The sequence below is a fragment of the Ochotona princeps genome, chromosome 16, assembly GCF_030435755.1.
Source record: "Ochotona princeps isolate mOchPri1 chromosome 16, mOchPri1.hap1, whole genome shotgun sequence".
Classification (NCBI taxonomy): domain Eukaryota; kingdom Metazoa; phylum Chordata; class Mammalia; order Lagomorpha; family Ochotonidae; genus Ochotona; species Ochotona princeps.
In genome coordinates this window covers 48,791,559-48,819,068 of record NC_080847.1, presented here as the reverse complement: position 1 = coordinate 48,819,068, position 27,510 = coordinate 48,791,559, and the positions used below count along the sequence as shown (strand labels likewise).

Below are 27,510 nucleotides of genomic sequence, written 5' to 3'. Positions count from 1 at the left end.
TCAGTGGAGGATAAAGACGTGGCAGCGAGAAGGAAATGGGGGAATGAGTAAGGAAGCCTATGGTATATAATATAGATTATGGTATATATTATATAATGCTAGTAACAGGTTTTCGCAACTGGGAGACTGGATATTGAGCGTTCCCCCGAGCTCATGAAGACATCTGTGAGATGAGATTGATTCAGTGTGAGACATCTAAAGAAATAAAAGGGAAGTTGAAGCGGCAGACCCTAGGGATTATAAACGTAAGTCTGGTTGACCCGAACATTTCTGGTTTTTCTCTCCTCCCTCAATTTCAGCATGCCTTTTCACTTCTCAGCCAGTAATAGCAACTTGCTATATTCATTTATATCATAAATCTTTTTAAGTTTTCATCAGTTTATTTTTATAAATGCCTCAGCAATGAAAAAAAAGGGGGGCTTCTTCCCTGAGGCCCAGAGAGATTGAAGTGAAATGCTTGACTTTCATCACAAGCCTAATGGGATGAAGTCCTAGCCCAGGAGTTAGGCCCAAGTGTCAGGCTTGGTCAGAGTTGCCATTTCCCTGGTCAGAGCTCTTGGTCTTAAATTAACAGAGGAAACTTTAGTGAACCTCTGAGATTAGTGAGCCTTCATGAGTATGTGTATAAAAAATGTTCTTTATGCAATTTATGAGAATATCTCAACTTTTTAAAAACTGAAAAATTATAATAGTTAAAATGCGTGGGAAATTTTTGGTATATAGTACAACAAAATGTTTGTTTGGCTCATTTTTTAGTGTGACAGGATATTTCTTCCTTTAATCTGTAATTATAGCACACTTTATACATATCTATTTACTGTTTTACTGCCTTCTTTAATCATGATGGAACTCACAGAGTATTTGGAAAAGGAGAGAGGAGCCTCTGAAATAACTGAACTACTGCCTAGAAATTAGGCTAATAAAAAGGCCTGGGGTCTGGCAAGTAAACAGTTCATTCTATTTTTCCATTTTCATTTCCCTTCAAATGAGCACTGCTGCATTAACCCAATCTCTCTCTCCTGTATTTTTACTCTTCTGTATAGTGCCGTCTTCCTGCTGACATTTAAACACACTTAATTTTCTTACTCAAAAAAAAAAAAAATCCTTCTTTACTGAAGCCTATCACTTGGTCCTCCCATGCAACAAAACTGAAGTGAGGTAGTGACTTTTGCTAGATGGGAGAGAGGTGTTTGGAATTGATCAGACACAAATCCCACAGGAGGTCCTCTCTAGCACACTGGCGCCAGCCAGAGTCTCCAAAAAGGTAAGCATAGAAGTTCAGACGAGGTACTTAGAAGTGTGGATAGGTGCTGCAGCTTCAGCCCTGCTCCATCCCCAGCTGCTATGGGCACTGCGGAGTGAACCAGCAGATGGGAGCTTTCTGTCTCCTATGCAAATGAGTGAAAATTTTAAAAAGTAAGTCTGAGAAGAAATAATCACAAGAAATCACAGCACAGAAAATACACATTAAGTATACACCTGGATATTTATCATCACGATAAAAATTAGAGTTAAATGAGTTATGCACTCAGTTTTAATGTTTAAAAAATTAGCAAAAGGAGAATCAAGATGGTGGAATAGGGTAATGACACGTTTAAACAGACATAGAAATATTAGCCACTGTGAAGCAGAGAGGGCACATTCCAGGAAATAGGAGAGGACAGAACAACAACAGAGGGGTACCCAGAGACTGACAGACACAGGAAAGCAGTGGACACAACAGTGTGGTGTTGCAGTGGCTGACACCCCAGCGGCATTCAGTGAGTGGCGATCTGAATTGCAGCAGCAGCTGGAACTCCACCAGCAACAAGGTGGCAACGGACGTTCACTGGGAGCTTGGGAGGTGAACGCAAAGAACTACCTGTCCTGCTGGTCTGTTTGATTTGACCAGGAGTGGAGACACAGCAGCATGTCACAGACGAGCAGTGCAGGAACAGGGTGGATTTCATAACCCAGTCCGCTCACTAGAGCTGTAACCGGTACCATTTTGCTTAAGGAGGCAAGGGCTATGGGGCAGGATTGCGCTTGCACGGAGCTGGGAGTGAATTCAGTTCTGGCTCAGTGACCTGCAACAACGTGGCATCCTACAGGTTCCACCCAAGATAAGTCCTGGTAGCCCTCAGACCTGACGGCCAGCAGATCAAGAACTCTAGAAGTGGCACATCAAGCACCATTTTGCACAGTGTGACAAATAATTTTTATTTTAAAGATTTATTTTTTGGAAAGGAAGATATACAGAGGAAGAGAGACAGAGAGGAAGATCTTCCGTCCTATAATTCACTCCCCAAGCGGTTGCAACGGCCAGAGCTGAGCCAATCTGAAGCCAGGAGCCAGGAGCCTCCTCCAGGTCCCCCACACAGATGCAGGGTCCCAAAGCCTTGGGCCGTCCTTGACTGCTTTCCCAGGCCACAAGCAGGGAGCTGGATGGGAAGCAGGGCCGCCAGGATTAGAACCAGCGCCCATATGGGATCCTGGCGTGTTCAAGGTGAGGATTTTAACCACTACGCTATCATGCCAGGCCCTGGCAAAGAATTTAAGACTGCAGGGACAACAGTGAGCTGTGCATGTGCTGAGCTTAGCGAGAACTCACTGTGCTCAGTACATTGCACTGGTCCCACAGGAAAATAATACTGACTATGGCATTGTACAGGTCAAAATAGGTTCATGTAGCCCTCAGACCTAATGCCCAGGAGGTTCCAGCAAGATCAGCACCAACAACAACCTAGCTATATTTGACACCTGGTGTCTCCCTAATCCTGGGACCTGCTCCAACTGAAAGTGGGAGAAAGGTTGTACAGACAATGGTGCAGCCTCAGCATGGTATCACAGGAGGTGGAGACTGGTGAGCCAGGAGTTGGGGCTACAGAGACCATGGTGGAAATCTAACATAAGAACCCAGACCCAGAACTCGCTGGAGGGAGTGGCACAAGTGACTGCAAACAAAGAGCCATGTACCAACTGCAGCAAGTAAAATCGAACTGTAGACCTGAGGGTGACACAGCTTAGAAACCTGCCCCAAGGAGAAGAATCTGACAACCAGAGTGCAATGACCAAGAGCAAAAGAAGAGACAGAGGCACAATGAATGTTACTGAAGACTCCCCTGCAAAAGAGCAAAACCCTTTGCCAACCTCAGAGTAAACTGAGGAAGACATCGAGAAAATGCAGGATATAGAATTCAAAACATTTGTTATAAAACTTCTTATCAACAACAAAGCATGTAAAGCAGTCATTTAAGCAATTCAAGGAATATGTCATACTGAAAATGAATCAAATGAAAGCTGATAGATCAGAAATGAAGAATACAGAGGAGCAAATAAAAAGTACAGTGGAAAGTCTCCAAAATAGAATGAAGGAGGCAGAAGAAAGAATCTCAGAATTGGAAGAAATTTCCTGTCACCAGGGGGAAACAAACAAAATGCTGGAAGAAGAAGAAAAAAAGAGCTGAATTAGGCTTAAAAAAGTATTCAGGAATTGAAAGACACTATTAAAAGGCCAAATATTAGAGTTACAGGAGCGCTAGAATGTGCAGAAAGAGAAGCTGGGTTTACAAATGTATTTAATGAAATAGTAAGGGAAAATTTCCCTAATTTAGAGAAAGAATTGCAAAACAACATCCAGGAGGGGCACAGAATTCCCAACATGTTAGAGCAAAAGCTATCTTCACCAAGATACATGATAATCAAATTCTCTTCAATTGAACATAAGGAAAAGATCCTCAAATGTGCCTGTTAAAAAAAATCAACTGATATATTAAAGGAATGCCAATTAAACTCACAGGAGATGTCTCACAGGAAACTCTACAGGCCAGAAGAGAATGGAGCAACATATTCCAGATTCTAAAAGCAAAAAATTGTCAGCCCAAAATAATGTACCCAGCAAAGCTTTCCTTTGAAAATGACACTATCTGGGGTTAGTCCAAGCCAAAGCTAGGAGCCTGGAGTTTTACCCACATCTCCCATGGAGCTGGTAGGAGCCCAAGTACTTGGGTTGTTTTACACAGCTTTCCCAGGTGCATGAGCAGGGAACTGGATCGGAAGCAGAGCAGCTGGGGTTTGAACTGGTACTCAGAGAGGAGATGCTTGCATTGCACAGTTATTTGTCTGTCACACCACAATGCCAACCCCAATGAGACAGAGAGGAAGATTTTCCGTCCTATAATTCACTCCCCAAGTGGTTGCAACGGCCAGAGCTGAGCCAATCTGAAGCCAGGAGCCAGGAGCCTCCTCCAGGTCTCCCACACAGATGCAGGGTCCCAAAGCCTTGGGCCGTCCTTGACTGCTTTTCCATGCCACAAGCAGGGAGCTGGATGGGAAGCAGGACTGCCAGGATTAGAACCAGCTCAACTGATGATTACTTTTTTTTATGATTATATGGTTGAGCAGGGTGGGAAGGATAGAGATTTAGTGAGAGTTGGGTTAACTAATTGGTTCAAAATTTGCTATTTCTTCTTATTTCTAGAGAAAGGAAAGAAATAAAGGGGGAAGCCACACCAACTTTCCAAATGTTGCAGTATGCAGGGATGGGGAACTGGCACCTGATATCAACCCAGGGTCCCAGTGTGTACATATTCTGAGACTGCTGCCCAAGTGGTTTGTTTGGATAGTTCTGAAATGCTGTCAATTTCACTGATCCAAGGATGATGCAGCCCTTCCAATGTCCATTGGCTGACATAATCAACATCAAGTCTCCATTCACTGAGATTCTTGTTGTCATAATTTCACTGGGGTAGTTGTTCAATTTGTTCTGTTCCTCTGCTGCAGTAACAAATGAGCTGCCATATACTCCGTTTGCATCAAGGTCTGTGTCCACTGCTTTGCCATTTTTACTGAGAACATGTTCTTACAGGCGAGTCCAAGGCCCTGGGTCAAGCGATCCAAGCCCCACCCGATCCCTTGTACCTGGGGTTCATAAACCCAGCACCCACCTCACAGGTGGGCACAGGGACCCAGGCCAGGCAACCTGAGACCCACTGGATCTCCTGCCACAGGGGGTCATGAACACGGCACCCACCACACAGGTAGGCCCCAGGGCCTGGATCAGGCAACCCAAGCCCCACCAGATCTCCCACCCCCAGGGTTCACAAACCTGGCACCCAATGACCCCAGGCTGGCATGCAGCCCCAGTATCCCATATGGGCATCAGTTTGGGTTCTGGCTGCTCCACTGTCTATTCAATTCCCTGTTTATGACATGGGAAAGTCTCAGAGGATGACCCAATTCTTTGAGCCCATACACTTATGTGAGAGACCTGGAGAAGGTTCCTGGCTCCTGGCTTCAGATTAGCTCAACTGTGGCTTTTGCAGTGATTCATGAAGTAAACCAATGGATGGAAGATCTGTCTTTCTCTTTGCAAATCTGCCTTTTCAATAAAAATAAATAAATCTTTAAGATATACAACATTATCAACACTACAAAAAGTTCTCCTTTTGCTGCTTCCCAGGAAATCCTCTGAAATCTTGGTCCCAGTTATCCATTGATCCTCTGTCCCTATAGATTAGATTACCCTTCTGAATAGAATATAAATGGAATCTTACAATGTATGCTCCTTTCTTCCTTCTTACACTTGCTATGATTGCGAGGTTCATCCATGCTGTTGGGAATATCAGTAATCTATTCTCACCTTTATTTGTTTCTAGTTTTGAGAGGTAGATAGACAGGTAGAGCTTCCCAATACCTCTAACAGCTGCTATTGGGCTAGGCTGAGGCTGGGAGCCAGGAACTCAATCTGGGTTTATCTCATAGGTAGCAAGAACCCTGTTATTAGATCCATCACTGCTGCCTCCCAGAGTCTACATTTGGAGGAAGCTGGACTCTTGAGCCAGAGCCAGGACTAGAACCTAGGCACTCCACTATGGGATGCAGCCATCTTTTACGCAGGGTGACCATAAAAGACAGACAGAGCACTTCCATCTATGGGTTCACTCCTCCAGGGCCCACAACAGCTAGCACTGGGCGAGGCTGAAGCCATGAGCTCCATCTGAATGTCGCACATGACTGGTAGGGACCCAGACATTTGAGTCATCATCTTCTGCCTCCTAGAGTGTGCTTTAGCAGAAATCTGAGTCAGAAATGGAGTTGGGACACAATCCCAGGCACTCAGAGGTAGGCATCTTAACCAGTATCTTAACCACTGAACATCCACTCATCACTTTTACTTTTTTAAAAGGAATGTTTACATCTAGAGGAATGCTTCACTAATACCTCTTTCTCAATTCCATTAATACCTTATCTTAAAAAAAAATCCAGTCTAGGGGCTGGCACAATGGCTCAACTGACTAATCCTTTCAAGTGCCAGGATCCCATACGGGTGCCAATTTGTGTTTCAGCTTCTCCACTACCCATCCAACTCCCTGCTTATGGTCTGGGAAAGCAGTACAGAGTGGCCCAAGACCTGGGGAGCCTGCACCCACGTGGGAGAGCCAGAAGAAGCTTCTGAATCCTAGCTTCAGATTGGTTCAGTTCTAGCTGTTGCAGCACTTGGGAAGTGAACCAGTGAATGGAAGAACTCTTTCTTTCTGTCTCTCCTTCTCTTTGTAAATCTGCCTTTCCAATAAAATAAAATAAATGCTTTTTAAAAAAAATCCAGTCTAACATCAGATGTTGTGATTAAGTTGTTCTTTCCTTCCCCAGGCTCTGTGAATCAAGATGTGTTCAAACAGGTGGAATGGCATTAAGAAATCTTCTTCACCTAGATTTATTCCCAAATGGAAGAACTTGAAACTCCTCATAAGTGATATCTTGAAGGATACAGAGGTGATGTTATCAGAGCTATGTATGTGGTTATTGCTTCTGCTATAGCAGGCTATTGCATGGCAAAATGTAAGAGCTTTGGAAGGGCTCTCCGATATCCCTGGACAATCTCCCCCTTCTAGATTATGGTGATGACATTAGGTACAATTAGATTAATTTGTGCTGCCAGTAACAGAAGATGGACTTCAATGGGTTTAAACAGTAGGAGGTATCTTTGTCTTATGTGCCATCAAGGGTCCAATTTCTTTCTTTCCCACCATGTCAGCTTATTACTTTAAGGTTATAAGATAACCACAGTACCTCCAGGTATCAGCTTCAAGTTACAGGTAGACAGACAAGGGAAGATCATAAAGTTATGAAACTGTGCCAGCCTAAGAGGACTGTAGGAGTGCTCTATGATGCAGAAAGTCCTGGATCTGTGATCACCCTAATTAATACTAGGGTTTTATGAGAAGAATTGACACAAAGTTGACAACGGCAATGTTAGATGTAGATACATGGCTTGCTTCTTTGTTTTTTGAAGTGCTCTGTATAGCAACCTGGATATTACTGAATGAGTGAATGTGCATGAACACAGCATGTTAGAAGTAAAGCACACTTAATCCATACTGTGAATAATATATTCCACTTGGTTACACAGAGTAGTAAAGGAAGCACAAGCCACAAGGTCAAGATGTCCTCTGTGGTGGGCATTCCATTCCATGTCTGTGAAATAGGACTTTCCAAAGTTAGTATATCATGCACACCGATTGTAACAGGTATGCTGGGTATAGGCAAGAACTTTGAAAAGTTGTTCCAACTGTGGCAGGTATAGTTATTTGCCCAGGTTTGGGTTCTTTGCTCAGATTCATATATTACTTTATTTCTGCATAATAATCTGATTTGGATATCTACTCGTTATTTGCTTAATGTCTATTTTCTCCACTGGATTATTTTCAATAACTAAGGTTGTCTGTTTTATCTCAATGTCTTATGAAGAACTTATTAGCTTTTCTCACTGTAGTTACTGATTTGAAACATGAAAAACAGAAAGTTACCTGAGGAGCTATTTTCTTAATTTTCTAAAAGCTTAGCTTTCTAATTATGGTATTCTAGGTGACTGGAAGAGAAATTAATTCATTATGTAGAATGGTTACTTTAGAATATTAGGCTTACTTTTCCTATGGAATATTGATTGACAAAGTCTGAGAGACTTTTCAACTAATAAGAATATATTCTGTTCTGTTGCCCTCTCACACCCCCTGCAAATAATACTCCCCAACAGTATTGTAAATGAATGCTGATTAGTTAAAAAAAAAAAAGGCAAATGTTGGGGTTAGCATTGTAGAGCAAGCTAAGTCACCACCTGCAATACCAGCATCCCTTACGGGTACCAGTTCACGTCCCAGCTGCACCACTTCCACTCCAGCTCCTTGCTAATATGCCAGAGAAAGCAGCAGAAGATGTCCTATGCACTTGGGCCCTGGTACCTACTCTGGCTGAGTGAGAGAGAGAGAGAGAGAGAGAGAGAGAGAGAGAGATATGGAGAGACAGTGAAACAGAGAACTTCCATCTGGTGTTTCACTTCCTAAATGGCCATAAAGGCTGGACCTGGGCCGGTCTGAAGCCAGGTGCTAGGAGCTTCCTCCAGTTCTCCCACATATGTTCGACGGCCATCCTTTGCTACATTCCCAGGCTCATTAGCAGGGAGCTGGATTAGAAGTGGAGGAGCAGGGATTCAAACCAATACCCACACGGGATGTTGGCGGTGCAGGTGCACAAACCCCATAAAATGAATCTTTTTTTTTTTTTTAAAGATTTTATTATTGAGGGCTGCGGGAGAGGACGTCTAGCTTGGATCCCGAACCCAGTCCGCCATGTGCCCATGGCTCATGGCGGGCTGGGCCCGGACATGCCTGGGTGCGGCCTGCTTCCTTCTGGGGTGAGTACGCCGAGGGGGGAGGCCTCCGTGACTGGGCATGTCCGGGACCCACCCAACACCCTCATTGGGTGGTGGGTGAACGGGATTGGGGAGGGGCGCAACCTCGGGCCTGCAGGATTTAACCTCCGGCGGCCAGAGGCGAGCCGAGGGCTGCGGGAGAGGACGTCTAGCTTGGATCCCGAACCCAGTCCGCCATGTGCCCATGGCTCATGGCGGGCTGGGCCCGGACATGCCTGGGTGCGGCCTGCTTCCTTCTGGGGTGAGTACGCCGAGGGGGGAGGCCTCCGTGACTGGGCATGTCCGGGACCCACCCAACACCCTCATTGGGTGGTGGGTGAACGGGATTGGGGAGGGGCGCAACCTCGGGCCTGCAGGATTTAACCTCCGGCGGCCAGAGGCGAGCCGAGGGCTGCGGGAGAGGACGTCTAGCTTGGATCCCGAACCCAGTCCGCCATGTGCCCATGGCTCATGGCGGGCTGGGCCAGGGCAGCCAGTGCGCCATTTGGCGCCAGGCTGTGCCTGCTGGCCGCCCGGCCGGGGAGTTCTGGGGTATTGGACATCTGAATCGCTGCTGAGATAGCTCTAGAGTGACCCCACTGTTTCTGGGATCTGAGTCAATCCTAAAGATTCCCAATGCCAGTAACTCTTCCTTTGAAGAACTTCCAATCCCTTAATAATGCTGAGCTTTCAACACCTATCAAGTAAAAGATAAGCTCCGGCTTGTGTCGCAGGCTGGCACCTAATGGTCCTCGGAGCAATCACGTGCAGGTGCGTGATTTACAGCTAGGAACGGTCCCAACCTGGGATGCCACAGCTGGGATGAGGTTCCCACCAAGGGGTGTATGTGCTGGAATGGGGGCTGCGTTCTATCTAGGAAACAGTTGCAGTCACCCGAGGCACTAGTGTGGGCTGGGATTGGATGCACCAGGCCGGTTCAGGTCCCAGCACCATCTGGTGTTATGGAGAAACAGGGTAGATGTGGGACTGACTAGGATGGGTCTCAATCCCCTTCTGAGCCATGTGTGAGCTGTATGTGGGTATGGACGAGCCATGGCTGGGCTGAAACATCCAACAACAAGAGTCAGAATGGGGTGAAAGCCAGCCAGGAAAAGCCACTGTTCCTGCTAGGACAGGAGGTGAACTGAGTAGGGTTGGCTCAAGAACCCCCTGGCAAGCGCAAAATCTGGCATTGGGAGGGGTTCTGATGGAGGAGCCTGGGCAACTCCTCTGGCAGGACACAGTCCCTGCAGGTAAGCGCGAGAAGCATGATTGGAAACAGCCCAGAATAGGCCATGGAAAGTTTCCCACTGGCATGCATTCGGCATGGGTCAGGAGCAGGCCAGGCTGAATCAGTTCATGTCATCCTCTGGCAAATCCGATCACCAGAACAGAGTGTGGAATGGGCCGGGTTTGGTTGCGACAAAACCAGTACACATTCTGGAACGCCAGGGCGTGGTTGCCTGTACTGGATATGAATGCAGCACCCATCCAGCACACGTGAGATCCAGGAAGGGAGGGGCAGAGCTGGCGGGGGGGTTAAGGGGCTGGTCCCCTCGCTGGACAACCACTCCCACTGGAGAGTGTTGGCTGGGATAGAGACAGACACGGCTAAGCAAGGCTACAACACCTGTGCGCTGCATGTGGACAAGATCAGGGCCACAGCATCAGCTGGCAGAAGCTGGCACTGGGGACTAATTCTGTCGAGTCAAATCACAGGACCACCTAAAGAGTGCATAAACCGGGACAGAGAGACCTGGGAGGGAAAAAGTGGGTTCCCCCTTCTTGGGTCACTATTCCCGTGGGAGGGCATGAAAACTAGGACGGGGGCTGGGATGGCTAGACAGAGGCACTCAACAACATCTGTGAGGGCTGGATGGTTGAGTCGATTAGATAGAACTAAGCTTTAATACCCATTGACAAGTACCAGAGCCAAATGGGATGGGGGACAGACTGGTCTTCTGCTACACAAATTGGCAAACCAGGGTAGGGGGCAGGCTTGGTGGGGGTTATTGTGGGTCGCCCCGACTAGGCTGCAGCTCCCACTAGTTGATGTAAGGGCCGAACCAGACTGGACTGCAACACCCATTGGTTCCAGTGCAACTCGGGACTGAAAACAGAACCAACACAGCAATTGCAACCACCAGCTGATCAGGGTGATGGACTGTGCCGGGCCCTGTGCTTGCTAGAACATACAAGAATCTGGGAATACCTCAAAGTATCTTTGGAGATCTCCCCACTTGAACTGCTGGACTCAGAATTCTAACCAAGAAAAGACAGAAGACAGAATAGGACAATCATTCATCTCAGCTACATGTTGGCAGCGAAATATGGGACAAATGGAGACTTCATGATGGACCATATCAATCAGTGGACCACCTCATCGAGCGAAACTGGCAGTGACTCGTAACTGGAGAACTATTAACTCCACTTGAGCACATATCTCAGAGCATGCCCCACATTCGGGACTTGGGGTGGGCGGGAAACCGGGTGGGGCTTCTCCCTCAATATCCCCTTTTACCTCAGATACATGATGGAAACAATATGGACATAATAGCATTGCCCACCTCCCTATCCCCCTGAACCTTTTTTTTTTTTTTTCTTTTTTTCTTCTCTTTCTTGATTTTCCTTCAACTATAGTTAACTATGTAAAGATTGTCAACAACAATACAATAAAATGGATTATTAAAAAAAAAAAAAAAAAGATTTTATTATTATTGGAAAGCCGGATATACAGAGAGGAGGAGAGACAGAGAGAAAGATCTTCCATCCGATGTTTCACTCCCCAAGTGAGCTGCAGCGGGCCAGTGCGCGCCGATCCGATGCCGGGAACCTGGAACCTCTTCCGGGTCTCCCACGCGGGTGCAGTGTCCCAAAGCTTTGGGCCGTCCTCGACTGCTTTCCCAGGCCACAAGCAGGGAGCTGGATGGGAAGTGCAGCTGCCGGGATTAGAACCGGCGCCCATATGGGATCCCGGGGCGTTCAAGCCGAGGACTTTAGCCGCTAGGCCACACCGCCGGGCCCATAAAACGAATCTTAAAAAAAAAAAAAAAATAAAAAAAAAATAAAGCCTATAACAAATATTCACCAATCCCTCAATAAGTGTTTATTAAATGAATAAGTGACTAGGGATTTGGGTCTCTTCACTCAGGTCGTTTCTCTCTCTCAGACTGATGAAGAATCAAAGAATAATGCTGTTGTGCTGAGTGACTGGCCCGAGATTCTCTACCAGGAGTCTCAACATCCCAAGAACAAAGCTTTTATCTGTTTCTACTCCATTAATGGCAACTATTTTGTTTCCTTGGACTGGGTGGAGCCATGCGAAAATCAAGTGCAGGTAAAGCTTCTTCATTCCCCTCTCCTCCTTAATTTAGTTGCATCACACCTAAATTGCCCTCATTTCAGAATGACCCTGAATTAGCTCATTTTACTACTCATCCCCACATCCTAGACACAGTGATCCTGCACCTCTAGTTATCAGACCCTACATTATTCATATTCCAGAAACAGTAGCCTGATGGCCAAGAAAAGTTCCTCAAGTATATTTCTATCACATACTCAACTCCTAATAGTAGGAGTTTTCAAATTCAAACTGTATACTTTTTCCTTAGTTCCATGAGAGTGAATGGAAATCTAAACATTCACCCCTTTCCTACCCCATACCTTTGGTATATGATCTGCTTTCCTTTCTCATCCACTTCTAGGCAGTACTTTGGATACTGAAAAAAGACACAGAAAACAAAGAAGTTTTAGAAAAGCTAAAGTTTCATGTCATGGTTCAAGTGCCACCCATCAAAGCAATGGTCCACACAGGTTCCTACCACACATTAATTGCTTACTGCGGTGACATGCGTCTGTGGCTCTTTAGGGATCACCAGCGAGCCTTCACATTTCTGGGAACAGTTCCCTGTCGTTTCTCTATCAGCTGCCTCTGCTATGACTCGGAAACCAAGATGCTTCTGTGTGGCACTACTGGTGCTGTCATAACCTGGTTTCTCCTGCCAAATGGCAGGGAACTCCAGTTGGCTCAAACAGTGCCTCTCACTGGTCCTGAGCTGGTACAAAGCTTTTCCCTGAATGGCCCCCAGGGCTCCATGCTTGCTCTGTGTGAGAATGCAGTAAGAGTCTTCACACACCAAGGGCAGGGCCAGCTGAAAGAAGTAAAGAAGTTCACCCTTGTAACCAGTGGCTCCTCCATCACTTGCTCCTTTACCTGTGTCTCTCAGGGCACTTTCTATGCTGGAACCAGGGCTGGAGAAGTCCATGCTTGGGCTTTAGAACGGGGTAACTTCCTTCACAGTTTCCAGGCCCATTTGTCATCAGTGATATGTGTCCACAGTCGGCCAGAGACTCACACATTACTAACGGCAGGTGGTGAAGGGGTCATGAGGGAATGGAATCTTGCATCTGGAAGCTTGCTGCGACAGCTGACTATTGACCAGGATCTGCAGCAACTGCAGTTTATTGACGAAATCACTGTTTTCTGCCAGAGTACCTCTGCTTTCTCGTTGCATCGCCTGCCCTACTTTTATAACCTCTTCCATGTCTGTGGCTCTGCTCCCCAGCAGGTGCAGCGTGTCTGCTGTGGCCACAATTGGAATAGGATCTTCTGTGCCACTGAGGATGGTTTATTACGCTTCCTGTCTCCGGTAACAGGAGATCTTCTGGTTATCACCTGGCCTCTCCTTGTCATGGATAAGGCTGTGGCTTGGGCCTTTGACTCAGCAAGACAGGAACTCTTTGTGGCCACAGGTGGTTCAGAGGTGCTCGTATTTGATGCAACACGCTCTCCCTGCACAGCCAAGTATCTTGTGTGCCTCTCAGGAAACTCCACAGATAGAGTAAGATGCCTGGCCTATGGCAGGTCGCCTTTGGGAAAGAGGCTAGATGGACTAATGTTCTGTGGGCACGAGAGTGGTATTGTGAGAATCCTCTCCCACCACAATTTTGCTCGAACAGAGAAGATTGTTCACTCTGGGGCAGTGTTGACATTGTGTACCTTGGAAAATCCCCAGGAAAAGTCCTTACTCTGTTCCTATGGTAAGGATAACATTGTACATCTGACAGAGGCTGTGTTTCAGGAGAACAAAGTAATCCTACAGCCTTTCAACAAAATGATCTGTGTTTGCCCACTGAAACATGTGAAACTCTTGCCAGATTCTGTAGGTGCCATCACTGAGACCAGCTGCTGGCAACTCTGGCACTACCAAGACTTCCTGACATCATCAGAATCAAAAAAAAGCTCTCCATTTACACAGACAAAATGTCTCCATGAGTGTGCTATCACATCATTTGATGCCTGTTATTCTCTGAAACTCTTTGTTACTGGCGGTGTTGATGGCTCAGTTCGGATATGGGACTTCCTTGGTAGACTTGTAACTGAGTTGGACTCAGCATTTCATTTTGGTCCACTCTGCTTTGCCAATAACCGAGGTGACCTTCTTTTGACTTTCAACCAGAGTATTTACATTGTATCCTGCTTAAAATTGCTTCCCCCAACTCAACTGATTGACCTGGGTAACTTGAACACTGAAGATGAAGTACAAGAGGTCCCTAAACCTTTTCTGCCTAGCTTCTTCTTTTTGTTTGAGAAGGTACTTGTACCCAAATTTTGCTACCTTGGACAGGGGCTCCAGGAAATCCAGGGGCTGGAGATCCTTATCAACAAACGAGCTATCGCCTTTGACCACACGGTGCCGCATGTTGTGGAGGAAGACCCACAAACGTCCTTTGTGAGTCAAGAGAGATCAAAATGGTCTTTCATGGAGGAGAAGGATATTGATATATGTACTCCAGATCGTCTCCCTTTTGTGGCCCCTGCTCAGTTACAGCTAGCTGGCTGGGAAGGATTCAATGTCTACCACATAGTTCGGCGCTTCTTTGGCAAAGGGCAGGCGTGGCCCTTTACTCCTGATGGCTACATCCCTAACTCAGTGATCCGCGCATGTCTTTGGCCTCAGGGTACTCTGGTTTTCCTAAGCTGTGATCTGTACTCACTCTACAAAGATAAGGACATGGACATGACAGAGCTCTTAAGGTTCCAGGCACTGCCACCTGAAACTCCGGAAGATGAGAAAGTGTCACTGAGTAAACAAAAGGCTAAATTCAAGGAGTGGCAAGGGTCTTCCTTTGAGCTTGAAAGTGTGGCAAAACAAAATTGGATGGGAAGAAAATTCAGTGAAGGGATTATAGAAAATTTAATAGAGAAAATCCTCAGCCTCACAATTTACTGTTCTGTAGAGGAATACAAGAAATATTTCAGTGTCCTGGCGCAAATATTTGCCACTTACCAAATCCCTTCAAGGTTGTGTACTGACACAGCCTGTCAACTCCTGAAGGATACAATCCATTCCAATCCACATATCCGTGAGCTAGCCTGGGAGATGTTAGAGAGGCTAGGCATCATGAACCGTTGTTTTGTTATTCCACTCACTATGGGATTGATGGATGTTGATAAAAATGTGCGGACTAAGGTCTTACATCTTCTGAGAAGAGTAACAGGTATCCAAACCAAGACCATGCTGATACGTGTGCTGAAAAAATCAGAAACTCTCCAAGAAATGCAGTAAGTTAAGGGTGACTCCTCCACTTCTGGTTTCTTCTAGATCTTAGGTTCTAGAGTCTGATGTTTGTTTTTGCTCTCTATCACAGTTATTTTTATTTATATCCCCCCCACACCTTTTCTTTGTTTCCCTTTGTTCTTTAGCTCAGCATCCACCCTTTTTCTTTGATTCTTGACTAGCCTGTTTTCTATCATTTCTTTATTTCCTTAAGATTCCTCAAGACTCTAGCCCATAAATGCCCCAACCAAAGAATCCTGTGTCACCTTGACTACTTTATTTCTTGGTATCTTTTATTCATTCTTCTTTATCCAGCCTCTACTTCAGTCACTTCTATTTTAAAGGGTTACTTTATGTTTGCCTCTTCCGCTGTGACTTCTTTTTGCTTTCTTAAAATTGTTTCATACTAATGCAGTGTTGTCTTCCCTGCTTTAATTTTTATAGGATGGAAATTATTGGGGATTCCTCTCTGGGCCAGCTGATGGACATTCAAGATAGTGATATACAACGCCTACATACTCAGGTGGAGCAGCGACTAAATGAAAACCTGACCATGTCACATAAAGACAGATCATTTTCTTTTTCTTTAGACTTATCAATAGAGGACCAACTTAAGAGCTTTGATGAAGAAACAATCATACCTTTATCAGAAACTCTAAAGATCTCTAAATGGAGAGAAATGAAGAAACGTGTACAAGCAAAGAACAAAACACTCAGTATGCATGGGGTGATGGATGGGGCACATTTGGGGTCAACCTTAGGCACCTTATGGGATACTCATTAAGGCCAAGCTGTATACAAGGATATTGGTGGGAATAGTAAGTGGGAGAACCTTATTCACAAAATGTAAGTTTTCCAAGAAATACCTGCCTCAGAACAAATACCAAAGACTTATTTCTTTAGGATATGGAAGCTGAGACAAATAGTTCACATTTCTAAATCAAATTTTAGTTTGCTTGTCTTTATAACTGTTATTGCAATTCACTGAACTAGACATCACAAAAGATCTCCTTCAGGGTTTCTATTTTGTTCTTAACTATTATTCTCCCAATACCTTTGCAGTTAAAAAGGACTTGAGAGTTGCCAAGAAACCCAGAAAAGCAGAATTGAGAAAGATTGCTTCTGTGTTGGTGATTTCAGAGGATGTGGCTGAACAAAGAGAAGAAGTAGCTGAACAAAGAGAGGCCAAGAGATCAGAACAATTTGACACCCAGGATGTTGCCCTAGAGCCAAAGCTACCACTAAGTACTTTTATCCCAGTCACACCCAAGATAGATGATAAAGAAAAGGAGGTGGTATTGGAAGTTATGGAAAGTACAGAATCTCTTGTGGTCACAGAGGATGTGGAGCCCACAGATCAACCTAGAATGGAAGATGAGACACAAGTTATCTCTAAAATGAAAAAACAAGACCGTGTGAAAGAGCTTTGGAAAAGGGCAATTAAGAAAGGTTATGCAATAGCAATTATGCTACGGAAAGAGAAAGAAGATACAAAGGATATTTCAGAGGCAATCACAAAAGAATCCATGGAAGAACTCATACAGGTTTCTGAGCAACAAAAAGATAAAAGGAAGAAACCTGGGAAGAAGGTCCATGGCGTTGCTGGGACCCCTGGACGTATAGGCAAATTAGACACTAGTTCTTGGCGAAATGACATTAGCTATCTTGTCACTTCCAGGATAGCAAGTTCCAATCCAGATATGTTAAAAGATCTGAGTAAAGAATTGGTGGATCTGGCTCGGGTGATGCTTGCTGGCCAGCAGCCTAGCTGGGATCTCTTCCAAGAAATCTGTCCCTTTTTAGAGGACTCAAAGTCATTGTCATCAAAGTTGGATGACAGAGTAGTGGAAGAAACAGAAACAGCAGTTATAGAAGATATCAAGGAAGAAGAGAAAGTCATACCAAGAGGAAAAGGGGATAAACCATCAAAAACTCAAAAAGTTAAGAAAGTCTCTTTCTTAGAAGATCACCTTGCTTTAGAGAAAAGGAAGTTTAAAGCTGCAGTAAGGAAGCCAGCTAAGCAAGAAGGAGAACTAGTTAAGGAAGAAAGGGAACCGACAAAGAAAAAATTAATACAAGGAAAAGAGAAATTGACCAAAGATGAGAAGAACTTGATCCATCCAGAAGAGAAAATGGCTCCAGAAGAAGAAATACCTGCTTTTTCACAAAAGAAATTAACTACAGAAGAGCAGATGCTGGTTTTAGAAGAAAGGAGACTGACTGGAAAAGAGAGGGAGCCACTAGCAAAAGAAACGAAAGGGATCCAGGAAGAGGGGAAGCCCTTCTTGGAATGGGAAGAGACTATACAGGCTCAGGAGCAAAGCATACAAACCAGGGAAGAAAGGCAATTGTCCCAGAAAAAGAAGGAGCTGGGTAAGAAGGAGGAACCGGTCAGCGAAGAAGACAAACTGTCCTGGGAAAAGGAGAATCTAACAGGAGAAGAACTGACTTGGGAAGAGGAAGAACTGTCTGGAGAAGAGGAGGAATTAACCCCGGGCATAGAGAAACAGGTTGGAGAAAGGAAGACACATGTCCAGGGAAAGGAGAAACCTGTTGAGGAAGAGACCTGGAAACTGGAGAAATTAACCCAAGAAGGACTGCTTGCAGATGAGAGAAAAAAGGTACTAGAAATGGGAAGTCTAGCAGGGCAAGATAATAAACTGATCCAAGAACAGAAGAAACTGTTTGGAAAAGAGGCCCATAAAAAACACATCCAAGAAAAGCATGTTGAAGAACAGGATGAACAGGAGAGACAGATACAAAAAGAAAAGAAAGAAGCCAAGAAGACTAGACAGTTAGCTTTGAAGAGAGAGAAACTGGACTTAGAGGGGTATGAAAAGTTAGAAGAAATGGAGGGATTGTCACAGCAAGATAAAGTGCCCTGGAAAAAAGCGAGAGAAAGTAAGAAAAAGGAGAGGAGGACCCAGAAGAAAGAGAAAATAGGACCAGCAGCTTTGGGGAAGGAGGATGTGGGTCTAGAAAAGGAGAAACCAGCTGAGGAAAAGGAGGAATGGTTAAAAGAAAAAGAGAAACCAGCCAGAAAAAGGAAAAAACAGACCATGGAGGAAAAGAGACAGGTATGGGAGGAGGAGGAATTGGCTGAAGAAGTGGAGAAAGAGGCTGAGAAAATTAAAAAAAGAGCAAAACCCAGAGAGAAAACGAAACAGTTCCCAGAAAGGGAGAAAATGATGGAAGAAATCGACACCCAGTATCAAAAAGAAGCACAACAGGTCATGAAAAAAGAGAAACAAGCTAAGAAAGAAAAGAAATGGGCTAGGCCAGATGAGGACACAGCTGAGAAAAAAGCACAATGGATTCAAGAAGCAGAGAAACTAACTGTACAAGAGGAAAGACTGCCCAAGAAAAAAAGAACATGGAGTCAGAAAAAGAAAGAACGGATCCAGGAAGAGGAGAAAGAGGATAAACAAGAAAAGCAATGGACCCATGAGAAAGAGAAATTATTGTTAGATAAGTCTAGGGAAATGGAGAAACAGTTCCAAGACACAGATAATGAAGCTAAGGAAAAAGAGAAAATGATACTGGATGAGAGACTGATCATAAAACATAGTGAACTGGCCAAGAAGAAGAGACATGATACCAAGAAAGAAAGGCCAGTAGCAAAGGAAATAACTGTTTTAAGTAAGGGAAGGGAAACAATAACCCAAGAAGAGAAAGAAATTGTGAAAAAAGAAGATAGTTTGTTCCAGGAAAAGAGGAAGTCGGTCTATGACATTAAGACCAAGGAGAGAGAGACTGACAAGGAAAGAAAGAAACTAACCAAACAGGAGAGAATACAGGCAATGAGGAAACTGGATATGGAAAATATTAGTTTCAAAGAGAAAGAAAATCTAAAGATGAAAGAGAAGCTATTATTGAAGGTCTTGACTGGGGCAATTAGAAATATGAGTACAGTACCTTTGAGAGAGACCAAAACAATCGAGGAAGAGAGATCACCCATTACCAGGAGAAGTGAAACTGATGGCCACAGGTGGGAATACTTTAAAGGACAGAAAGAAAGAACTGAAGAAGAGAAGGAGCAGTTTCAGAGAGAGAGAAAGCTGGATGATGACAGAATGGCCACCAGAGAGGGAACATGGACTGAAAAAGAGAGCTTGGAGGAGGATAAAAGATTATTAGAGGAGGCTCAGGAAAAGATAGTATGCAATAACATCCAGTTACAGACTATCTTAAAGGAGGTTGAGGAACAGAACCTATTAAACAAAAGTCAGCTGGAGGAGCTTGTGAAGAGAATTGAGGAGAATGAGCCAGAAAAGACCCAGACCAAATGGTTATTAGAGAACATCAGAGACATATTCTTGGAGGACCTCCAGGAGGACTTCACTGAAGAAGCAGAGGAAGGTCCTGTTAAAGGGGGGAGAGAGGAGAAGAGCCCAATAGGGGAAGGGACAGAAAAAAAGGTTAAAGAGGAAAGGGAGATGCTGATTAAGAAGAAGAAGAAGAAGAAAGTAAGCCTGAGTGAAGAGGAACTGGAGGACATTTTGGCTAAGAAGCATGAGGAAAAGAATTTTGCTCGAAAAAGGAGACAGGAAAAGAGTTTGGCTAGGAAGAAAAAAAGGCTAAGTAGGAAGAAAAAAGAGAGTCCAACTGAGAAAGAGAAATACCTTAGCAAGGAGGATGGGGAGCACCCAAGTGAAGAGGAGAAGGAGGGTCCAACGGAGGAAGGGGAAGATGGGAAGACTCTGCCCAAAAAAGAGAAAAGGAAACATCTGATTAAACAGAAGGAAAAAGGGGTAAGCCTGAGTGAAGAGGAACCGGAAGAAGACTTGACTAAGAAGCACAAGAAAAAGAGTTTTGTTCAAGAAAGGAAAAGGGGAAAGAGACTGACTGGAAAGGAAGAGAAGCTGAGAAAGAAGAAAAAAGAAGGACCAGTAACCGAGGAAAAGGAGCATCTTATGATGAAGGAGGAAGAGCACCCAAGTGAGGAAGAGGAGCATTTTAGGATAAAAGAGGAGGAGGAGGAGTACCCAAGTGAGGAAGAGGAAAAGAAACTGATGGAGAAAAAGGAAGATGCAAAGATTCTGCCCAAGAAAGAGAAAAGGAAATATCTATTTACAAAGAAGAAAAGAATAAGCCGGAGTGAAGAGGAACTGGAGGAAGACTTAACTAAGAAGCATGAGAAGAAGAGTTTTGTTCAAGAAAGGAAAAAGGGAATGAAACTGACTGGAAAGGAAGAAAAGCTGAGAGAGAAGAAAAGAGCAGGAACAACTGAGGAAGAGGAGTACCTTAGCAAAGAGCAAGAGGAACCCCCAAGCAAGGAAGAAGACAAAAGCCTGAGTGAGGAGGAGGGAAGCCCACTGGCGAAAGGGGAAGATGGGAAGATTCTGCCCAAGAAAGAGAAAAGGAAGTATCTGATCAAAATAAAGGAAAAAAGGGGAAGCCCTAGTGAAGCAGAACTGGAGGAAGACTTAGCTAACAAGTACAAGAGAAAGACTTTGGCTCAAAAAAGGAAAAAGGAAAAGAGGTTGGCTGGGAAGGAAAAGAAGCTAAGTAGGAAGGAAAAAGCAGGTCCAACTGAAAAAGAGAAGCACTTCAGCATGGAGGAGGAAGAGTTTCTGAGTAAGAGGGAGGAAGAGAGCTTTAGAGAGAAGGAGGAGGAGAGTCCTGGTGAGGAAGAGGAAGAGAGCCTTAGTGAGGAAGAGGAAGAGAGCCTTAGTGAGGAAGAGAAAGATAGCCTTAGTGAGAAGGAGGAGGAGAGTCTTAGTGAGGAAGAGGAAGAGAGCCTTAGTGAGGAAGAGGAAGAGAGTCTTAGTGAGGAAGAGGAGGAGAGCCTTAGCGAGGAAGAGGAGAGTCTTAGTGAGGAAGAGGAGGAGAGCCTTAGCAAGGAAGAGGAGGAGAGTCTTAGCGAGGAAGAGGAAGAGAGTCTTAGCGAGGAAGAGGAAGAGAGCCTTAGCGAGGAAGAGCAAGAGAGCCTTAGCGAGGAAGAGGAAGAGAGCCTTAGCGAGGAAGAGGAAGAGAGCCTTAGCGAGGAAGAGGAGGAGAGTCTTAGCGAGGAAGAGGAAGAGAGTCTTAGCGAGGAAGAGGAAGAGAGCCTTAGCGAGGAAGAGGAGGAGAGTCTTAGTGAGGAAGAGGAAGAGAGTCTTAGCGAGGAAGAGGAAGAGAGTCTTAGTGAGGAAGAGCAAGAGAGCCTTAGTGAGGAAGAGGAGGAGAGCCTTAGTGAGGAAGAGGAGGAGAGCCTTAGTGAAGAAGAAGAGAGCCTTACTGAGGAGGAAGAGGGTAGCCCTAGCAAGGAGGAGCAAGAAAGGGAGAAAATGGAGAGAAAAGAGAAGAAGGCAAGAAGGCAGAAGCATGTGGATATGCTGAGTAAAGAGAAGCAAACGGAGCACCGACTTAGGGATGTGATGCGCAGAGAAGAGGGAGCACTGAAAACAGAAATCTCAAAGAAAAGAGTGGATTTACCTGAGCCAATCATACAAGGGGAGGGTCTTGGTGAGAAAGGAGAGGGTACACGTATAGGGAAAAAGCTTTTTAAGAAAGAGAGTTTGTTTCATGGAAAGAGAAAATCTAGTCTTCTGGACAAAAGCTCTTTCAAAATACCACTCCAGGTAGCCCTGGAGAAAAAAGAAAGAATACCCCTAAAGGCATTAAGGGATCATATGGATTTGGAAAAAAGACAAGAGGATCAGCTGTTTGAAGAGTACCCTTTGACATATTCATTGAGAAGACAAAAGGATGTGCTGTTGGAGAAAGCCAAGTATCTATCTTTACAAACGACAGAAACAGGCTTAGAGACTCAGATCCCAAAGGCTCCCCACAAGCCAGAGTTGCAATTAGCTGATATGATTTTGAAACCACGCAAAGCTGAACGTACACACAAAGCTGATAGATGCAAGTGGTTCCTACGGTATCATGATTTGCCAGAGGATAAAACTGAGGGCCAGGCCCAAGCCCCAGCCCCAGCCCCAACCCCAATTCCAATCCTTGCCTCCTCACCAGAAAGGTCAGTCTATTCAGAAGTAAGCATGTCAGATGAGGACTGGATTCCCAATACTTTATTAAGACTGGAAGCAGGAGAGCAACTCTCCAGGGACAGTTTCCATCGACTAAGCCAGCTCCTCAGAGATTTTCCGGCAAAGGAATACTTGAACTGGATGCACCTGTTGAACCTTAAGACCATTAGTAAACACTTTGGAAAAAAGCTAGAGTTAAGTCACCCTGATAAATTCCAACCCTACAAGGATGTTTTGAGTTCAACGCACTTAAAAGTGATCCCTCCAATTAGAAGAAAAGAAAAAGAAAGCATGCTGGAGCCATTGTCTGTCCCTGAACCAGTGGTACTATCAGTAACCAAGAGGACTCAAACCCAACCGACTCCTGACTGGCATTTTATAGCTCAGCCCTACAGACAGAAGCAGGCACAATTATCCATGGCTGTCAAGGAGATAAAACATCCTTCTCCAATCACAAGGCATGTTCCCACAGCTGTTTATCCCCTTGTGGATAAAAAATTTTTGCCTTTGAAATCCCAGAAAAGCTTCCCATCCTGGAAGGACAGAGGTGAGCCCCTCCAATTTTCCAAGGCAAGGAAGAAAGCGCTGCCCACTCCTGGACCAGTATTACCACCAATCATCAAAAGAATTCAAGTTCCAAAGACTATAAATTGGCATATTCTAGGAGAGCCTTACAGGAGTGCTCGTGTACAACAGCTATCCAATGCTCTCAAACAGATGGAGACACAACATTTTTATCCGGCCACAAGAGACATTTTCACGGGTGCCCATACCTCTGTGGACAAACAAACACTAGCACTGATGTTTCAGAAGGACCTCAAGACGTTTAAGAGTAAGTGCAGGCCACATAAATTGCCCAAGTTGGAGAGGAAGCCACAGCCCATCTTACATAAAAAGGAAGAGCTGCCTCTCTGGGAGACATTTGTGGCACTGTACTACGTGTTGCGGATGCTGCAGCAGCGATATGCCCAGGACACTGCTGCCTGGATGGAACAGTTCAATCAACTCATGGACCTGTACCAACTCAAGTCTCCCCGAATCCGGAAGCTGTTACAGGACCTGCTACTGACAGAGGAACCTCAGACCCAAGAGATCACCTACAAAGAGGCACTAAACACCACAGATCTAGTTCCTGGGGAGCGGTTATTTTATCACCTGTTTTGTAGCAGCTCTCGTGTCCCTAGAAACCCTCCAGAGTTCCAGGATGTGATACCCCTTCCTGGACAAAACAAAGTACATACTGTCCAACCTGTGGGCATTGCCCAATATGGGTTCCTAGAACTTGCCTGGAAAAGTCTACCACAAGTTAATCCTTACTGTATTGAGAGGCCCCCCAGTGTCCCCACCCCTACTTTCTGAATTGTCTTAGTCTGAGTACTTTCAAATCCTACTGGTAAGTGATCCTGATTCACAAGTTTTGAGTCTCCTAATTTGTTCTCCACTCCAAAGTGGGGTTAGATGAGGACCTATCTTCATTCATTTCCAGAAATTTCCTATTGTATTTGAATAAAATTACATTTTTCACAGAAAAAATATTCTGGCTTCCTTAACTAAGCGTAGAATTCCTTGGAAAGTGATTACTTAATCAGATTCCCCCGTCCTAAGGAAGACACTAATTACATATATATGCATATTATATATCATAAACGACATTATATACAACATAATGTCATATATTGCATAGAAAATATATGTCATATAAATATATTATATATGCAATATACAATATTATGCAATATTATATATCATAGTATATTATTCACACATGTAAATGATTATATAATATAACATGACACATTATATGATAATTATATATTACATTATATACAATATACATATATTACACACTATATCATATATGTGTAATAGATTATATGCAATATATAATATATGCTGCATATTACATATATATGTATATTATATATTATATATAATTACATATATTAAAACAGTCTCTGTGTATATTTGAAACTTATTTACTGAGGTGATTCCGGTAAAAGATTACAATTTAAAGTGTTGAGTGGGAGTTCAGTTTGGGTAGTTGTATACATCCATGTTACAATGCTGTAAATCAAGATAAAACATTTCCATCATCCTATAAACTTATTTTGTACCCCTTTCCAGTCACCTCCCCTCTCTCCTCCCCCAAGGCAACCATTTTCTTTCATTCCTGATATTAGTTTTGTCTGTTCTTGGACTTCATATGAATAGTACCGTGAAATACATAAAGCTTTATTTCTGGTTTGTTTAACATTTTTTGAGATTCATGCATATTGTTGTGCATATCAATAGTTTGTTTTTATCGTGTTTATATTTTTAAAGATTATTTATTTGAAGAGCAAAGATATAGAGAAAGGGAGAGACAGAGATCTTCCATGCACTGCTATTGTAATTATAAAAATACTCACAAAAGTAGTATTCTAATTGCTCTTGGGATGGGCAAAAACGAAAATAGGAAACAATCATTTGCTCAAAACAAGGGTTACTACTGCCAAAATCCAAGGGAAAGGAATATGAGGTAAGGGTTGCTGCAGTAGAACTGGGGAGAAGCAGTCAGATTCAGTTGTCATGTGATTGTTCACACAATGCAATAATCTAATGACACATTTCTCAGAACACAGCCCCGAGCCAGAGTTGTGGCTTAGCAAATTACACTTACACCTGGGATGCGAAAGTTCCTGTCCTGGCTGCTCTACTTCAGATCCAGCTCCCTGACAATGTTCCTGGGAAAGCAGCAGAAGTGCCTGGATCCATGCCACCAACATGGAAGAGCGAGATGGAATTTTAAGTTCCTGGCTTCAGTCTGGCCCAGGCCTGGCTATTTTGGCTATCAGGGAAAAGCAAATCAGCAGATGGCAAGTTTGTCTTTCCCTCTCTGTAACTCTGCCTTTCAAATTAAAAAAAAAAAAAAATCTTTTTTTTTTCTGGATTATGTCTCAATCCATGAGACATGAGGTGAGATATTTTTACTTATAGCATTATGTTGGTGCACAAAGTTTCAGATTTTGGATTTTTCAGATTAGAAAAGTTCGATCTGTACTGGGAAAATTCATGTGTCTTTCAATTTATATAACACTTAATAAATCAAGCCTCTTTGTGCAACTCAGATTTACTGAAACTGTTAGGAATGGAAAAGGCAAATGATCCATAAGAAATAGTAAGGAAAAAAAACAGAATATGGGGGTGGGTATTTGATCTAGCGATTTAGATGTCAATTAGAATCCCCACATCCTACATGGGAGCACCTGGGTTTGGCCCTTGACTCTGGCTCCTGGCTCTTCCTTTCTGCTTAGTTGGAGCCTGGGAAGAAGTGATTCAACTCCTCCAAATGAAACAGCTAGAGTTCAGTTGGGTTGAGACCAGCAGTTAGGAACGTAGGGTGGGTGGCAGGAATGCAGCTACCTAAGCCATCACAGTTGCCAGGGTTTGCATCATCAACAAACTGAGCTCAGGAGCTGGAGCTGGGAATGGAACCTCTGCACTGCATTGTGGGATGTGAGCATCATCATTACTAGGCTAAGCGCCTGGCCCTAAATCCTCTCCTTTCATGTGCATTCTACTATATTTGAATCAGAGTTATTTAAAAGTCAGAAGGGCATACAGGATCTCACGTGAAACTTCCTTAAATTTATTATGCCTAACTGGGCTTTATTTCATAATAATTCACTAAAAATAATATAAATAATAAAATAGCATCTAAAATGTATTCAACAGAATATGGATGAGTTAGGTTTTTGTATTTTCTGTATTCCAATAACAGCACCATGATGTAGGTGCACTCAGCATCATTTGCAGACTTCCTTGATAAATGTTTTACCCCAAGTCATCCAGGTTGTCAGGGACAGAATGTAGCCTACAGTTTTTTCACACTTGTGAGATGAACAGGGATTTTCTGTGGTGTGAGTTTTCTCAAGTTTAACGAAAAGTAATTAAGAATGAAGGCTGTTAAAAGCATAAAAACAAGGTCATTTCTATATTCTCTCAATTTCCCTCTAAGGTGAAAATATTAACAATCCATAAATAAGCATCAATAAAGGCTTTCTGTTGTAATATGAAAATGTACCAGATTCTCTGAGTATGAGCATTTAGATCCTAAGAAATCTTAAATATTTTTATATCCATATGAATTGAAGTCTTATAAAAACCGAAAAAAAAAAAACTGAACCATATCGTAAAGCCTTCCCATATTCTTTTCATTCAAATTGCTTCTCAAAGATGGCAGTGCCAACATCCCATCTCAGCAGTGGTTCGAGCCCCTGCTGCTTCATTTCCCACTTAGAACCAACTAGTGCACCTGGCAAAAGCATTAGATGATAGCCCAAATGCTCAGACCCTGATACCCCGTGGGTGACCTGACAGGAGTTCCTGACTCCTGGCCTTGGTCGAGCCCAGCCTCAGCTGAGTGGCTGTTTAAGCAGTGAACCAGTAGATTCAAGATTTCTGTTTAGCCCTCACCGTCACTCTATCTTTCAAACAAATATTTAAAAACAAAACAAAACAAAACACAAACTTTCTTAGTGTTATGAGCACTGATATAATATACACCGTCTACTGTATATCATATGTCTTTCATAGCCCTTATATTCATAAGTTTCTCTCAGTATTTACTCTCTAATGTACTTTAGGGCTTGAACTAAGCCTAAAGGACTTTTTATATTTGCTATATGCGAAAAAGCCTTCTCGCCACTGCAAATTCTTTAACGCTGAGTAGTAGTCTATTCACACTAAAGGCTTTCTCACAATTCTTATATTCAAAGGTTTTCTCACCAGTATGAAATCTATAATGAATAAAAGCTGAAGGCCGCTACTTGAAAGTCTGTCACACTCTTTACATTCATAGTTCCTCACCAGTCCGAAGTTTGGTACATTCTAAGGCTTTCAATACGAGTAAAAGCCCTCCAACATTACTTACGTTCATAGAATTTCCCTCCGTTATAAATTCTATCATTCCTGGTGATGTTTGAGGTCCAAGCTATTTCCACAGCCTGTGGAAAACGTAGCTGAAGGCAGACAACCCAGTGAGAAATGCAGTCCAGGGACCAAAATAAAACCATGCTGCCCGGGACCTCCAGGACAACTAGCGTAGAGCCCATTGCTCCAGTTCCGGACTCTTCCTGGAGTTGCCCTGGACATCCGGAGTGCGGAGTGCGCAAGCGCAGACCGCCCGGGCACCGGCGCCGTGAGGAGAATTCGCAGCCGGTCCAGGGCCTTCACTCGCCGGGAAGGGTCGCGTCTCGGGGGAATCGTGGCCTGGTTGTCTGAGAGGGGAATCCTGGCTGAATGTGAAGGTCATCGTGTGGAAGCGCTGTGGTAA

At 44.0% G+C, this 27,510-nt stretch overlaps 1 protein-coding gene across 1 annotated transcript; it reads left to right on the top strand.

Moving 5' to 3' along the window:
* LOC131482253 (WD repeat-containing protein 87-like) lies at positions 1-27,510 on the top strand. The gene is made up of 7 exons (XM_058674861.1): positions 1-245; positions 6,631-6,753; positions 11,838-12,005; positions 12,373-15,233; positions 15,673-15,944; positions 16,291-17,738; positions 27,298-27,510. The coding sequence occupies exons 2-7, from the start codon at positions 6,646-6,648 to the stop codon at positions 27,508-27,510; spliced, it is 5,070 nt and encodes a 1,689-aa protein (XP_058530844.1). The 5' UTR covers positions 1-245; positions 6,631-6,645.